Genomic DNA, 16,547 nt, shown 5'->3' with positions numbered 1-16,547 from the left:
TGGCTGTCATTACATCATCAATAAATGCACAAGTCTATGTTGATATTTTGGACAATTGAAAGGATGTTTGGGGATGATGAAATCATTTTTCAAGATGATAATGCATCTTGCCATAGAGCAAAAACTTCAAAAACATTCCTTGCAAAAAGACACATAGGGTCAATGTCAATGAGCAGATCTGATTTGATGCAGGTGTTAATTTGGGGGATGAAAATTTACAGGGTGATTCCATAATTTTTTCCTCAGAATTGAGTGATTCCATATTTTTTTCCTCTGCTTCGTCTAAAAAAGTAACCGTTACTGACTGCCACAATTTTTTTTCTTGATTTCTTATAGTGTTTCTTAAAGCCAGAAAGTTGCCATTTGAAATGACTTTAGTTTTGTGTCATGTCTGTGATCTGCTTTTTTTCTACAAAATTAAACAACTGAATGAACATCCTCCGAGGCCGGTGATTCCATAATTTTTGCCAGGGGTTGTAGGTGGCACTTCTGTCTGTTGTTTTGGTCCTATCCAATGCTGCTGCAAGTCCTGGTGTTACAACAGCTTTAATTTTACTGGCTTTTTATGGCACTGGCATAACAAATTCTTCATTTGGACTTTCTGTGTTCTCTTCACTCTGGCTGGAGACAGTGTCAGGTAGTGAGACATTAGATGGTCCAGGCTCCTCCAGTTTCTCTTTGTATTTTGCTTCTGCAGCTTTCCTTTTTTCTGCTCTTTGTTCTTTGGCAGTTTGTATTTTATCTATGCCTGTCATGCATCCCCTTCTACCTTTCTCTCGCTGAGCAAGTAGGAACTGTCTGTCATCTTCAAACTTTATCATTGTTAGGACATCCTGATGTGCCACAAGTCCTCCAAAGATTCACAAAACACTGTTTCATCTTTCTTCTGCTTGTCTGTATTGCGATTCTTGGTCTTTTTCAATGTTTTCCATTTTCCGAACACCTTTTCTAACTTTGTGATCAGATGCTGCTTTGCCCTCAGTGGGATTCTAGCTCTCTCCCAAAAAGGAATTGCCATGTCTATAGAGGTCACAGCAGCATCATGGACAGTTTTCTTCAAATCAGTGTGTTTGAAGAAAAATACCTTGAGTATTTGCCCATTTGAGGGCAATTTGTTTCCCTTTATTTCAGTCGGTGGAACCAATAAGGTATACAAATGTTCTACTTCTAGTAGCTGACATGTTTTACTTAAGTTTCCAGTTAATGGTTAAGCATGTTAAGTCAGCAAGTGTCTCTTTTTACATTTATCTCATGTTAGATTCACCATCACCAAAGATCTGAAAGAAAAGAAGCTGTGAATTGAAGCAAAATTTTCAGCTTGTAGCCTAAAATAACATTTTTGAAAGTATGTTGTTTGTGAGAAATATTTAAACCCAGGTATAGTTTTAAATTGAATATAAAATTATACTTTAGTTACACTCAGGTGGTTAACGTCTATCCTCTTTATAAGTGATGTGATTAGATACTGGATAATGGATAACCTATTGCACGGGCACTCGGGCAGCGATAACTGATATATTTACAACCTTCAGCTATGATGTGCTACCTCTAAATATTAATGTATGACAAATATTTGGCAGGCTTTCTTTTTCCCAAAGCATCATAAAATGAAGGGGTGAGAGTAATGAATTTCCAACTTTTATTTTTTTGAACCACCCTAGTCTTGTCCTTTTCTTTTTTCTTTTTTTTTTTTTTTTGTAGTTGCTGTTATGAGTGCATATATATGTATGTATATATGGCAATTCATGATAGGTGGGGGCGTTTACAAGCCTTTGCTTCAGCCCACACCCTTTTGGCTGCACACAACAAGGAAATTGTTTTTTTAAATTTAAATAAGTCTATGCTTTATATATTTCCACATATATTTTGATCTAGCTCCAAACAATAATATTCTTTATGCCTTGCAGTACTTAATATTGAAAAATGTATGAATCAGCACAAGAACCAATTATACAGCTGTGTAACATAAGAGAACATCCTTACAGAAACCTGGTTACAGCAGGATGAATATGTTAGTTTAAATGAGTCAACACCCCCGAGTCACACTAACTGTCAGAATGCTCGTAGCACGGGCCAAGGCGGAGGATTAGCAGCAATCTTCCATTACAGCTTATTAATTAATCAAAAACCCAGACAGAGCTTTAATTCATTTGAAAGCTTGACTCTTAGTCTTGTCCATCCAAATTGGAAGTCCCAAAAACCAGTTTTATTTGTTATTATCTATCGTCCACCTGGTCGTTACTGTGAGTTTCTCTGTGAATTTTCAGACCTTTTGTCTGACTTAGTGCTTAGCTCAGATAAGATAATTATAGTGGGCGATTTTAACATCCACACAGATGCTGAGAATGACAGCCTCAACACTGCATTTAATCTATTATTAGACTCTATTGGCTTTGCTCAAAAAGTAAATGAGTCCACCCACCACTTTAATCATATCTTAGATCTTGTTCTGACTTATGGTATGGAAATAGAAGACTTAACAGTATTCCCTGAAAACTCCCTTCTGTCTGATCATTTCTTAATAACATTTACATTTACTCTGATGGACTACCCAGCAGTGGGGAATAAGTTTCATTACACTAGAAGTCTTTCAGAAAGCGCTGTAACTAGGTTTAAGGATATGATTCCTTCTTTATGTTCTCTAATGCCATATACCAACACAGTGCAGAGTAGCTACCTAAACTCTGTAAGTGAGATAGAGTATCTCATCAATAGTTTTACATCCTCATTGAAGACAACTTTGGATGCTGTAGCTCCTCTAAAAAAGAAAGCTTTAAATCAGAAGTGCCTGACTCCGTGGTATAACTCACAAACTCGTAGCTTAAAGCAGATAACCCGTAAGTTGGAGAGGAAATGGCGTCTCACTAATTTAGAAGATCTTCACTTAGCCTGGAAAAAGAATCTGTTGCTCTATAAAAAAGCCCTCCGTAAAGCTAGGACATCTTTCTACTCATCACTAATTGAAGAAAATAAGAACAACCCCAGGTTTCTTTTCAGCACTGTAGCCAGGCTGACAAAGAGTCAGAGCTCTATTGAGCTGAGTATTCCATTAACTTTAACTAGTAATGACTTCATGACTTTCTTTGCTAACAAAATTTTAACTATTAGAGAAAAAATTACTCATAACCATCCCAAAGACGTATCGTTATCTTTGGCTGCTTTCAGTGATGCCGGTATTTGGTTAGACTCTTTCTCTCCGATTGTTCTGAGTTATTTTCATTAGTTACTTCATCCAAACCATCAACATGTTTATTAGACCCCATTCCTACCAGGCTGCTCAAGGAAGCCCTACCATTATTTAATGCTTCGATCTTAAATATGATCAATCTATCTTTGTTACTTGGCTATGTACCACAGGCTTTTAAGGTGGCAGTAATTAAACCATTACTTAAAAAGCCATCACTTGACCCAGCTATCTTAGCTAATTATAGGCCAATCTCCAACCTTCCTTTTCTCTCAAAAATTCTTGAAAGGGTAGTTGTAAAACAGCTAACTGATCATCTGCAGAGGAATGGTCTATTTGAAGAGTTTCAGTCAGGTTTTAGAATTCATCATAGTACAGAAACAGCATTAGTGAAGGTTACAAATGATCATCTTATGGCCTCGGACAGTGGACTCATCTCTGTGCTTGTTCTGTTAGACCTCAGTGCTGCTTTTGATACTGTTGACCATAAAATTTTATTACAGAGATTAGAGCATGCCATAGGTATTAAAGGCACTGCGCTGTGGTGGTTTGAATCATATTTGTCTAATAGATTACAATTTGTTCATGTAAATGGGGAATCTTCTTCACAGACTAAAGTTAATTATGGAGTTCCACAAGGTTCTGTGCTAGGACCAATTTTATTCACTTTATACATGCTTCCCTTAGGCAGTATTATTAGACGGTATTGCTTAAATTTTCATTGTTACGCAGATGATACCCAGCTTTATCTATCCATGAAGCCAGAGGACACACACCAATTAGCTAAACTGCAGGATTGTCTTACAGACATAAAGACATGGATGACCTCTAATTTCCTGCTTTTAAACTCAGATAAAACTGAAGTTATTGTACTTGGCCCCACAAATCTTAGAAACATGGTGTCTAACCAGATCCTTACTCTGGATGGCATTACCCTGACCTCTAGTAATACTGTGAGAAATCTTGGAGTCATTTTTGATCAGGATATGTCATTCAAAGCGCATATTAAACAAATATGTAGGACTGCTTTTTTGCATTTACGCAATATCTCTAAAATCAGAAAGGTCTTGTCTCAGAGTGATGCTGAAAAACTAATTCATGCATTTATTTCCTCTAGGCTGGACTATTGTAATTCATTATTATCAGGTTGTCCTAAAAGTTCCCTAAAAAGCCTTCAGTTAATTCAAAATGCTGCAGCTAGAGTACTGACGGGGACTAGAAGGAGAGAGCACATAGTAGCTGACATGTTTTACTTAAGTTTCCAGTTAATGGTTAAGCATGTTAAGTCAGCAAGTGTCTCTTTTTACATTTATCTCATGTTAGATTCACCATCACCAAAGATCTGAAAGAAAAGAAGCTGTGAATTGAAGCAAAATTTTCAGCTTGTAGCCTAAAATAACATTTTTGAAAGTATGTTGTTTGTGAGAAATATTTAAACCCAGGTATAGTTTTAAATTGAATATAAAATTATACTTTAGTTACACTCAGGTGGTTAACGTCTATCCTCTTTATAAGTGATGTGATTAGATACTGGATAATGGATAACCTATTGCACGGGCACTCGGGCAGCGATAACTGATATATTTACAACCTTCAGCTATGATGTGCTACCTCTAAATATTAATGTATGACAAATATTTGGCAGGCTTTCTTTTTCCCAAAGCATCATAAAATGAAGGGGTGAGAGTAATGAATTTCCAACTTTTATTTTTTTGAACCACCCTAGTCTTGTCCTTTTCTTTTTTCTTTTTTTTTTTTTTGTAGTTGCTGTTATGAGTGCATATATACGTATGTATATATGGCAATTCATGATAGGTGGGGGCGTTTACAAGCCTTTGCTTCAGCCCACACCCTTTTGGCTGCACACAACAAGGAAATTGTTTTTTTGAAATTGTTTGAGGTTTTGTTTGCTTTTGTTTTTCTTTGTTTGCTCTTGTGAGAGTTCTTTAAGTTTTTCTGTGTGTGTGTGTGTGTGTGTGTGTGTGTGTGTGTGTGTGTGTGTGTGTGTGTGTGTGTGTGTGTGTGTGTGTGTGTGTGTGTGTGTGTGTGTGTGTGTGTGTGTGTGTGTGTGTGTGTGTGTGCCAAATAAAAATTCAATTCAAATTCAATTCAAAATTTTATACACCCCCATTTTTCCCCACTTTCTACACCTCAACTTTGAGGACAAAATGTTAACTTGCTGCCTAATATATCCTACAGACAGATGCCCTTGTACAGAGTAAATCAATGTTATTCACGTCAGTCGTGACAGTGTTATGGCTAATCTGGGTATAATTATGTAGGTGACGTTGTAGAAATATGTTTGGTCTCTAACAGTTCTGTAACTTATTTAATTCCAAATTAAATTAACTGTGATTCAATTCATACAATAATAAAACACGAAAACAGAGCATCGTGAATATTATCATAGGGATGATAAAAAGGCTTTCATCTTCACAGCTCTCAAACTAAACAGGACTTTGAATTTTTTGCCAAGATAGGATCTGTCTGACTGTTGTAAACCCACCACGTGTTATTCATGAGGAGCTGAATATGTGAGGACAAACAACAGAGGAGATACAAAATGACTACCTTGTATCCCAGCAGGTGTCCATTGACGGTATCTTTGTCTATCTTTGCCCAGGTCACCCTGATGGAAGTGCTATTCAGGAGCACAACGCCCACATTTATAGGAGCCCCCGTCGGAACTGACAGACAATAAAGGACAGAAGCATCACACGTAAAGAAAGAATACCAAGACAATTGTCACAGTATTTTTTATCAAAAGCAAAGCCTATTGCTGAGCTTAGCAGCAACTTCATGTATTTTACAATTCTCTCCTGAGTAGCCAATGACAGGGTCTGGCTCAGGCCCCTCCCCTTGTTGATTGATAGCCTGGACTTTGATCTCAAAGGAAGAGAAGCTGCCAACGTCAGTGACCATGTAAGGTGGCGCAGTTGTGTAGTTGGTGTGCCAGTTCGGCCCGCTGCCCACCACTCGTCTCCACAGCACCCGGTATTTGAAATCAGGTCCATTGAAGTTACGTTTGTCAATTTCCTGTTGTAACAGAAACAGCAGCCACTAAAGCAGAAGCTCTATATCTAAAATATTCAGTTTCAGCTACTCATACATTCAGGTACACTTGATACCTTCCAAATGATGGTCAGGGTGTCTGGGTCTGTGGACTCACTACGAACATCCTCAGGGTTACTGTCTGGAGCTATAATTTAAAAAACATCAACAGGTGTTTGTTGAAAATGTTCAAAATTGGATCATGTTCCTCTAACATGTGGAAAAGCAAACTTAGAAGCAAACCTTCGGCCGGTGTGTTGTGAACCTCAGAGGGTCTGCTGAAGTCACTCTTGCCAACATCATTGATGGCAGTGACACGGAAACGGTATGACATGTAGGGCCACAGAGACAGGCTGACGCTCCTCATGTTTCCTCTTACTCTCTTCAGTGCTTCCCAGCCCCTCTCCTTTGAATTTTGGTCCTCAAACTCAACTACATATTCTGCGGCAAAATGGAACCATAAATACTAAAGTGAGACATGAGACACTTTCAGCTTTACAAATTGCTGCTACAGATCAAATAAGCCGTCCACACTATGACACCTGAGCATTCCATTTTTCCACAGCATGATAAATGAAGTTATTTGTGTTCGGAACTTGACACATTGAAAAGTTTTATGTTTGTACGAGTGTCCATATAAGTCATAATTAGTCCATTCTTATACTCTTGCATACATAATTTAATATACATATAATCTTCATTTTAGATACATGTAGATATGCTTACACACTCATATATATTTTCCTGGATTTATTCCCACACAGTTGCGGGTGCAGGTTTACATGCACCTTGCTAAAACCTTTCAAACTCAATTTTTCCTCTACTGCAGGTATTATGTTTTATCAAACAAGATACAAAACCTTCTGGAGGTGTATAGGAATCACCCTATACATCTATTCTTCTGTCCACGAGTCTCATAAGTGGAAGATCTTTTAAACCAGATGGTGGAATTCAATTAAACGGCACAATGGAAGCACATCATGTGAAGATGTACATTGCTAAAATAATTCTGGTCCGACACCTTCAAGGAGAGATGATTGCACTTTTTTGTGAACATATACAGCATATTTACCAAATACATGTATAAAAACACCTCATAATTACAGATGTTGACTACTTTGCTCATTCCGGATATTTAGTTACAAAAGATTTATTATTAATTATGTATAATACAAGCAAGCATCTAGTGTGGAAGAGTGGGGATATCATTTTGTGAGCTTGATCACAGATCTTAGTTTAAAACTGAGTTACAGGTTACATTTATTTCAGTTTCCTTCACTATAATTGTGGAAAATTGAAGTTTTTATCCAAAGGTTATACAAAGATATATTCACATTTATATGGAAAGTTGAGAGAAGAGAATATATATATATATATATATATATATATATATATATATATATATATATATATATATACACACACACACACACACACAAGGTCTGTTAGAAAAGTATCCGACCTTTTTATTTTTTCAAAAACCTGATGGATTTGAATCATGTGTGCTTGCATGAGCCAACCTTGAACCTTCGTGTGCATGCGTGAATTTTTTCACACCTGTCGATTGCGTCATTTGCTTGTAAGCAGCCTTTGTGTGAGGATGGGTGTAGTATCTCGTCTGATTTTCTTTGCAAGGAAATGGCGGAATGACTGGAGCAGTGCGACTGCATCAAATTTTGCCAGAAACTGGGCGACAGCCAGGTGGAAACCATTCGGATTATTCAGACGGCTTTCGGTGACGATCCTATGGGCATCACACAGATTAAGGAGTGGTACAACCGGTTTAAAGACGTCCGCACAACGGTGGAGAGCGAGCCGCGCTCCGGTCGGCCATCAACATGCTGAAATGACCAGATCATTTCCAAAGTGAACGCTGTGGTGATGTGGGAATGTCGTGTGACTATCTGAGAAATTGCCGAAGAGATGGGCATCACCATTTTTTCGGCACATTCCACTGTGACAGAAGATTTGGCCATGAAAAGAGTTGCAGCAAAATTCATGCCAATGGCTTCGGCACGAAGCTGATGGCAGAGCAAAAGCGCCTTCGTGTTGAAGTCTCACAGGACATGCTGGACTCCGAAAAATGATGCTCACCTCTTCCACCATTCGGAAGATTCAGACGGCTTTCGGTGGCTTTTCAGTCGTGTGACTATCCAAGAAATTGTGGAAGAGGTGGGCATGTCACAGCATGTCCTGTGAGACTTCAACACGAAGGTGCTTTTGCTCTCCCTCTCATTTAGTTAGCATATTTGTTATTATGTTTTTTTATGATTGTTATTATGCTTTTTATTTCTATAATATTTTTTATTTCTTTTATTCTTTTAATTGTGTTTTTAATTGTACTTTTTAATCTTTTAATTAATTTTAATTTGTTTTGGGGTTGTTTTATGTGACGCGCCTTGGGGCGACGCTGTCATGAGTTGTCGCTCTACAAATTGAATAAATTGAACTGAAAATTGTCGATGAACCTTCATGATATGACTAAAAAATGTGTAGCATGAAACATGATAGGGCAGTGTGGTGGACTAACAGCAGTCTTGCCACAGTTACTTTGAAAAAGTAATCCAATTACTGATTACTGAATACTCCTTGAAAAAGTAACTTAGTTACTTTACTGATTACTCAGTTTTAAAAATAACTGAGTTAGATTACTAGTTACTTTCAGCAGCTGCCAACAACATCCTCCTCCCACCTCAACATGAAAATGATAACCCATTTTGCCAGTACTCACTTTATAGTCACCCTTTCCTGACTTCAGTGAACATAAGTACTTGTTTTATAAAAAAAATAAAATAAATGTAACTATTCAGTTCTTTCTAACATTTTTCTAACATTTAAATTATTTTATTATTATTATTATTATTATTATTATTATTATTATTATTATTATTATTATTATTATTATAAACAGTATTAGTAGTAGCAGTAAAAAAAATAAAAAAGACTTCAAAAGTGGACCTTTAATCTCGGGGTGTTGTGGGGGGGGGGGGGGGCTGCGTCCCTGCCCCGCTCCACTCCCCCTTTTTCTGTCTGGATTCGCCCCTGCTTTGGCGTTTGAGCACAAAGAAAGGATCTTGTTTATTTATGCAGAAAACAACCAGATTGACAGACAAGAAAGCTTTATCAGCATTTTTTACATCATGTTGTCCTCAGAAAGAGAATTTAGGTGCATTTGAGTGGAAAAAAGTGGTATTTGTTAAGGTGTTGTGGATCAGCTGTTTTTAGCAAGGACACAGTGCAGTTCAGAGTTTTAAATAAAGGGAAAATAAAGCGTTAAAATGTCTTTGTAAAGCTCAGTGCAGGTGTGCTGTCATCACCGTGCTTTGAGAGATGATGACTGTTTTTTTTTTTTTATTATTTGGAGCTGGTACAGGAAACCATTGGATGAAAGCTCATAGCTTGCTGAAAGTGGGCAGCTCAGTTGAACCACGACCCCCTGCCCCCAGGCCAAGTTTAATGCTGCGATCGGCCCACATTGCAAAAATAATAGTACCACACAGTGACGTGGAGAAGTAACTTTAATCTGATTACTGATTTGGAAATATTAACGCGTTAGATTACTCGTAACTGAAAAAAAGCGATCAGATTAGAGTAATGCGTTATTAAGTAATGCGTTACTGGCATCACTGACTAACGATGAGTGCATTTGCATCGAAAATAGAAGGTTCCAGAGTCAAGACAATCTGGGCCCATTCTCCATGTCATGTGGAGTTTCATCAAGAAGCCATCCAGGAAAAAACATTTGCCAGATAACATGCAGATCTGTATCGGATCTGTTGTGGGAACCCCAAGCAAAAAGGCAGAAGCTGAAGAATTTACTAAAACTCAACAGAGTTTTGACTGAGAGTTGATGTTGTTTGCCTTTTGACTTCCCCCAGAATTGCTTGTGGGTCATCACAGAGGAGCCATTACAGAACCTCAGTGGCATCTGACCCACGTTTCACACTGGATGTACTTCCCGATGCAACTCCAGTTTTACCTGGAGAAATGAGCACAGCCCCTGGTCTTCGAAGAGGTCTCCCATCCATCTACTAACCAGGACCTACACTGCTTAGGTTCTGAGATCTGACAGGATCAGGCTTACACAGAGCTCTACGTATATAAATGTATTCAATATGTCTATAAAATGGGAAGGGGTGTCCACATTTGTTTAGAATTATAATTGTGTGTCTTTGTCAATACTAAACCGAGCACAGGGCTGTTGTGGTCATCCCCGGGAGTCCAGCTGAGGGTAACGGTACGCTGCTTGGAGTTAGTGAGCTGAAGTTGCTTAGGGGGTTCCGGACGATCTGAGGAAAACAACAAATTACTAAAACAACCATGCATATTTTTGTTATGGATATTAAATTATGTGCATAAATTTAGAACATTGCATTGATACACGACCAACTTAAAAAAAGATGCGTAATACGTTTTGCAGAGTCAAACTAACTCTGCAGTGAATATACATGAAAAGCTGAGATGCAAAACATTATCAGTCCAATACCACAGATTTTAGTTGATGCCAACATGAACATATACTGCTTTGGTCACTATCATTGTGCAAAATTTTAGAGAATTTGAATTTGAGCACATTATTTTCACTTTATTTATGTAAATCTGCACAATTTCTAATGTATTTTGCAGTGAATTCACATTTTCATTTGCACTTTTCCCCATTTTAAAAAAATGGACTAAGCATTTTGCATCTAAACTCTTCACAAGGTCCCACTCCAACTAGCATTAAATCATGTCCACCGTAGTGGTAAATAAAGTCTATCATAATAACGGTGCAACACTATTATATACTGTAGCTGATATAACACTGAGATAGAGTGTTTGGAGTGGCATCACGTGTACTCAGTGCAGAGTCAATGTTACGAGGTCTGTTAGAAAAGTAACGGACCTTTTCATTTTTTGCAAAAACTATATGGATTTGAATCATGTGTGATTGCATCAGCCAAGCTTGAACCTTCGTGTGCATGCGTGAGTTTTTCATGCCTGTCAGTTGCGTCATTCGCCTGTGAGCACGCCTTGTGGGAGGAGTGGTCCAGCCCCCTCGTCGGATTTTCATTGTCAGGAAATTGGCTGATTGACTGCCGCTTTGCTTCATCAAAATTTTTTTAGAAAGTGTGAGAGACAGCCAGGTGGAAACCATTTGGAAAATTCAGATGGCTTTTGGTGAAGCTCTTATGGGGATAACACAGATTAAGGACAATTACAACTGGATTAAAGACGGCCCACAGCGGCGGATGGCTCGCCGCACACCGAGCGGTGATCAACAGGCTCAAACGACCAGATCATTTCCAAAGTGAACGCTTTGTTGATCCAGGACGTCGTCTGACTACCAGAGAAATGGCAAGACAGCTGGACATAGCACTTTTTTGGCACATTCCACTGTTACAGGAGTTTTTGTAATGGAAAGAGGAGCGGAGAAATTCGCCACGGAGCCGCTCATGGCGAGGGACGAAAGCACCTCCGTGTTGGTCTCACAGGACAAGCCTTAACATGCCCAGCTCTTGCACCATTCGGAAAATTCAGTCGGCTTTCAGTGGCTTTTCAGTCGTGTGACTATCCGAGAAATTGTGGACAAGCTGGACATGCCACAACATGTCCTGTGAGGCTTCATCACGGCGTTGCTTTTTGTTCTGTGCCCTGCGCCTCCGTCCCGACGCATGAATTTCTCCACTCCTCTTTCCATTACAAAAACTCCTGTAACAGTGGAATGTGCCGAAAAAGTGCTATGTCCAGCAGTCTTGCCATTTCTATGGTAGTCAGACGACATCCCGGATCAACAAAGCATTCACTTTGGAAATGTGAAAAAACTCACGCATGCGCACGAAGGTTCAAGCTTGGCTGATGCAATCACACGATTCAAATCCATATAGTTTTTGCAAAAAATAAAAAGGTCCGTTACTTTTCTAACAGACCTCGTATTCTGCAAAATTTACTCTTTAATTTTGAAATCAAATCTAGAATACATCAATTTTCTTTTTGTCATATACAATATATTGCAATCACAGTTTGCAGACTGTTCTTACCAACTAACGTAAGAGTGCCACTTGCATTATCCATATCTAGCCTCGTGATGACCTCACAGGTGTACACGCCTTCATCACTTGGTTCCACATTAGTGACAATCAGGTCTGGTCCTTCATATGTATATCTGAGAGAATACAGTTGTCATTACCCTCAAGTTTAGCACTTACCTGATTATGATTTACCCACTTATTTACCACTGTCAGCATAGTCACTTTACCATCATATATGACAATCCATTAGTTATTTATGGCATCATCGCTACTGTCAGTTATCTAACCAGAAAAACTTAAACGGTGACTAAGCACCATTTAACTGGGCTAGATTTTTTTTAAAAGACTTAAACTGGTGTCACAAAATCTTCTAGTGCTATGATATGGTATAACCTGTATAAATATGAATAAAACATGTATTAAACATTTATTAAAACATCCACGGTATTGAAGCTAGATGATGATGTGCTCGACTAGCGAGCCGGATAATATGGCTGTTACTCAATAACCAGAGGGACAGATTGCCCCCTGGACTCTAGCTCTGGGACTTTCTATGTCCACATACAGTTTTGTTTGCATGTTTGACAATTCTTTGGTGTATTTTGTTCACCTGATTGTTGATCACCCTTCTGAGTCCGGTCTGCTTGAGGTTTCTTCCTCAAACATGCCAGATGGAGTTTTTCATTACTACTGTGATCTACGTGTTTTGATCGGTGTTGGGGGATAAGGTTAAACCTTACACCTGTGAAACACCTTGGGGCAACTTATGTTGTGATTTATGACAATATAAATGAAGTGATTTGAAATTTATTTGAACTGATTAATAAATTAACAATTACCTGATGTAAAGGTATTCATATCCAGTATTGACTTACAGCCAAATGCAAACAAATATATAAATATATTGTTCAATTTTTGAATAGTTTGTACAATGAGATGGCAGAAGAGCCAGTGTAGTGGTTTGACCATGTTAGTACCACACAAACGTTTTTGGCACCCACGAAAGGGAGGTTTGTGGTCCCCTGCTATTGCCCACATGACATGATCCATAAACAGTTGAGTTGAAGATGTATGTATGTATGTATGTATGTATGTATGGCTTTTTTGGCGAAACAGCGGGAAACAGTTGGAAATTAGTGCACAAAATTAGCACACGAAACATCGCACCGACGGGCAAGCATGCACAAACCCGGTGCGAGATTTCATGCACGCGCCGTTGTCCGTCGAGCGTGAACAGTGCCAGGTGCAGCACATGGCGCTGCTTATGTTGAAGAAATAAAAACCAGCTAGTACGTGTGGAACCACATCGCGCCGCTTATGTGGAATAAATAAAAAAATAAAAAGCAGCCAGCCATTATTTTAGAAACTTTTAGGTGTCCAATATGTGTACAGTACTGTATCTAGATAGTTGGCTACATTATTTTTCATAGTTTTAGACACATCAATATTTTTTCATGTAGTTAGCGAGCGAGTGAGCACATTGCGAGGCTCATGTGGCCACAACTCAACAATAAATTAATTACATGAAGGGAGTTCATTTTTATGATGCAGTATTGTCTTGCAAAAAATACTCATATGCTTTTCTTGTTTTGATTTGTTTTTCTTATATTGATGTGTTTTTTTAAAAACACAATTTGGTGATGAAGAATATTACTAAACTAAGTAAAGTGGTGTGAGATGTTTAATAATTTCCAGCTTGACTGCAGCTTTGTTCTTGGTTGTCAGGCTGCAGCCTGACAGAACAGGAGCATATATGACACAGAAGTCAGGCAGGTGCACACATCAACCTTATTGCTTGTGTGGAAGTGAGGGGAAACCATAGCATCCCTGCGGTTAGCTACACCTCCCTCAGGGAATGACCAGAATCTCATCTTACTTGTCTTCACTGTCAGACTGAAAGAGCTTCTGACCACTCTTCCTCCACTGAATGAGTGCAGGACTGAGTCTGGAGTCAACCAAGGCCTGGCAGGTGAAGATTGCTGTGTTTCCAGACTGCACCTTCAGAGCCTGTGGCGGTGACACGATCACTGTCCTGTCTGGAGATGAAAGGAAGGACACGAACTGTGATGAGACATGCAGCATGAGGTGCAAATACAGCTGGTGCACAGGGATGCTGTGTGTGTGTGTGTGTGTGTGTGTGTGTGTGTGTGTGTGTGTGTGTGTGTGTGTGTGTGTGTGTGTGTGTGTGTGTGTGTGTGTGTGTGTGTGTGTGTGTGTGTGTGTGTGTGTGTGTGTGTGTGTGTGTGTGTGTGTCACACTCACTGAGCACTTCCAGTTCTGCTCTGACTGACAGGTTGGTGTTGTGCACAGAGCAGGTGTATAGGTCCTCGTCGTCACGAGTGACATTAGAGATCTCAAGCCCACCATTGGTGAGCTGGTTAATCCTGGAATCTGCCAGAAGGTAAGAAGTACTCCCACTCTCCCTGGAAAAGAGATAGAGTTGTGGTCAGACATTTACGTATATGCGCCCAGCGTAGACATGTCATGTTATGTTTCAACATCTGACTTTGTGAATAGATTTTGCCTTTTTTCACAACTACCAAACATAAAATGGAATAAAGCAACAAAACAGGATGATTCCTTTATTTGATAGCTAACTTAATATTTTCTCTCAATCAACCCTTTAGGTATTTATTTATTTATTATATTTTTGTGTCTTATTATTATTACTATTAATTTCATATTATATGTTTATTATGTTACAAGTAATTGTGGGGCTTCATTGTATCCTTTCAATAAGGGTGGTTTGTGTACCCTACCCTAAAAGAGACGCTGAAGCACCTTTCCTAATCATTTAGACAATTTTAATAGCTCTTATCACAGCTGACATGTAGATACGTGAAGGACATTTCACTAAATTAGGAACTTTCCTAATTAAATTAGATGAACTAAAATATGTAAAGTTGAGGGTACTGACTGGGCACTGACTGGCATACAATCAATGCTCAATCAGTACCCTCTACTGTTTTCAGACAACCCAAACAAAATTCATCCTTGTGTACCAGAACAGTTCAACAAAATAACTGAAAGCCCAATATTGTCATGACATTCATTCAAGCCTGCCCCCAAAATAAAACTTTTCAACCACCACAGTCACATCATTCTGTATTTCAAATGCTACTTTAACAAATCCAGTACCCAGAATACATTAAATGATTAAATAAAATGTGCTGGGATGCCTGCCACACTGAGAAGAAAAAAAACCCTGTCACAGTCCAGATGTAACAGTATTTGGCTGTTAATTTATGCATATGAAGCTCTACTGTACATAAGCAATATTAGTAAGTCTCTATCATTTGTTAAAATTAAATCAGACAACTGAATAGAATAGAATAGAATGTTTATTTGTGCAATGGTAAGAATATTTGCATACACCTCGTTGAATGGTATGTTCCATCTTTCAACAAATAAAAATATTCTTTCCACCGCACTAATGGAAAACCTCCATTTCTTGTTTTATATGACATTTATGTAAAATTAGACTGGTGTTTCTTCTCAGAGCAGAAAGTGGACAGCAGCTAAGCACAGAGCTGTCTGTGTCCACCCAGGAGTTGACTCCACCCCGTAGGCAAGTCGCCAATACACTGTGGATCTTAGCCATATGGAAACACGTCTGCCTTCCCCAATCCAGCAAAAAGTGCTTCTATAATCACAAAAGATGTCCTCATGAACACTGCGACTGCTGGATTTAGTTTCCTGGTATCATGGAAGAGTTTTTATGAAAAGCTAATTGAGGCGTTCAATAGAGACAAAAATGCATGGTAAATAGAACTAAAATGCATGCTACATGATGTCACTCATACAATGGGACAAATTATGATAGTCATGTGACATACAATCCACCAATCAAATGATAAGCATCTATTTAGGTGTCCTATAGAATAGAATAGAATAGAATGGTCAACGATCACTCACCATATGACTTTAGGTTTGGGAGAGCCAAAGGTCTCACACTCCATTAATACCTTCTGGCCCTCTGTAACTGTGTAAGAAATCCTATCTTCAGTAAGGATCTGTGGTGGTAGCTCTGAAATAACACACACAGAGAAATGAAACTCACCCCTGTGAAACTCAAAGCATTTTCAGAAGGCTATACACAGATCAAACACTCACCAGTGACGTAGACATTGGTGTTGGTGAGGATGGTTCCATGCTTGTTGGAAGCCCGGCACTGGTAGATGGCAGTGTCTTCAAAATTAACATCCTTCAGGATCAGAGATCCACTTGTCATTAGAGTGTGAATGGGGTCCTGGTCACTTGCTGTTAAAAGAATGCACTCATTCATTCAGTTAGTATGAACG

The 16,547-nt window shown here is 38.7% G+C and overlaps 1 protein-coding gene across 1 annotated transcript in view; it reads right to left on the bottom strand.

The window, feature by feature from the left end:
• Positions 1–16,547, bottom strand: part of l1cama (L1 cell adhesion molecule, paralog a) — a 97,868-nt gene that overhangs the window by 27,678 nt on the left and 53,643 nt on the right. Inside the window, 10 exon segments of the mRNA XM_034172378.1 lie at positions 5,756–5,871; positions 5,995–6,220; positions 6,313–6,383; positions 6,479–6,676; positions 10,423–10,524; positions 12,256–12,380; positions 14,123–14,282; positions 14,509–14,669; positions 16,162–16,273; positions 16,360–16,506. Coding sequence (XP_034028269.1) covers positions 5,756–5,871; positions 5,995–6,220; positions 6,313–6,383; positions 6,479–6,676; positions 10,423–10,524; positions 12,256–12,380; positions 14,123–14,282; positions 14,509–14,669; positions 16,162–16,273; positions 16,360–16,506 — 1,418 coding nt within the window.

This window comes from Thalassophryne amazonica, chromosome 6 (assembly GCF_902500255.1).
Source record: "Thalassophryne amazonica chromosome 6, fThaAma1.1, whole genome shotgun sequence".
Classification (NCBI taxonomy): Eukaryota; Metazoa; Chordata; class Actinopteri; order Batrachoidiformes; family Batrachoididae; genus Thalassophryne; species Thalassophryne amazonica.
Note: the sequence above shows the minus strand (reverse complement) of the source record. Positions and strands in the feature narration are given on the sequence as shown.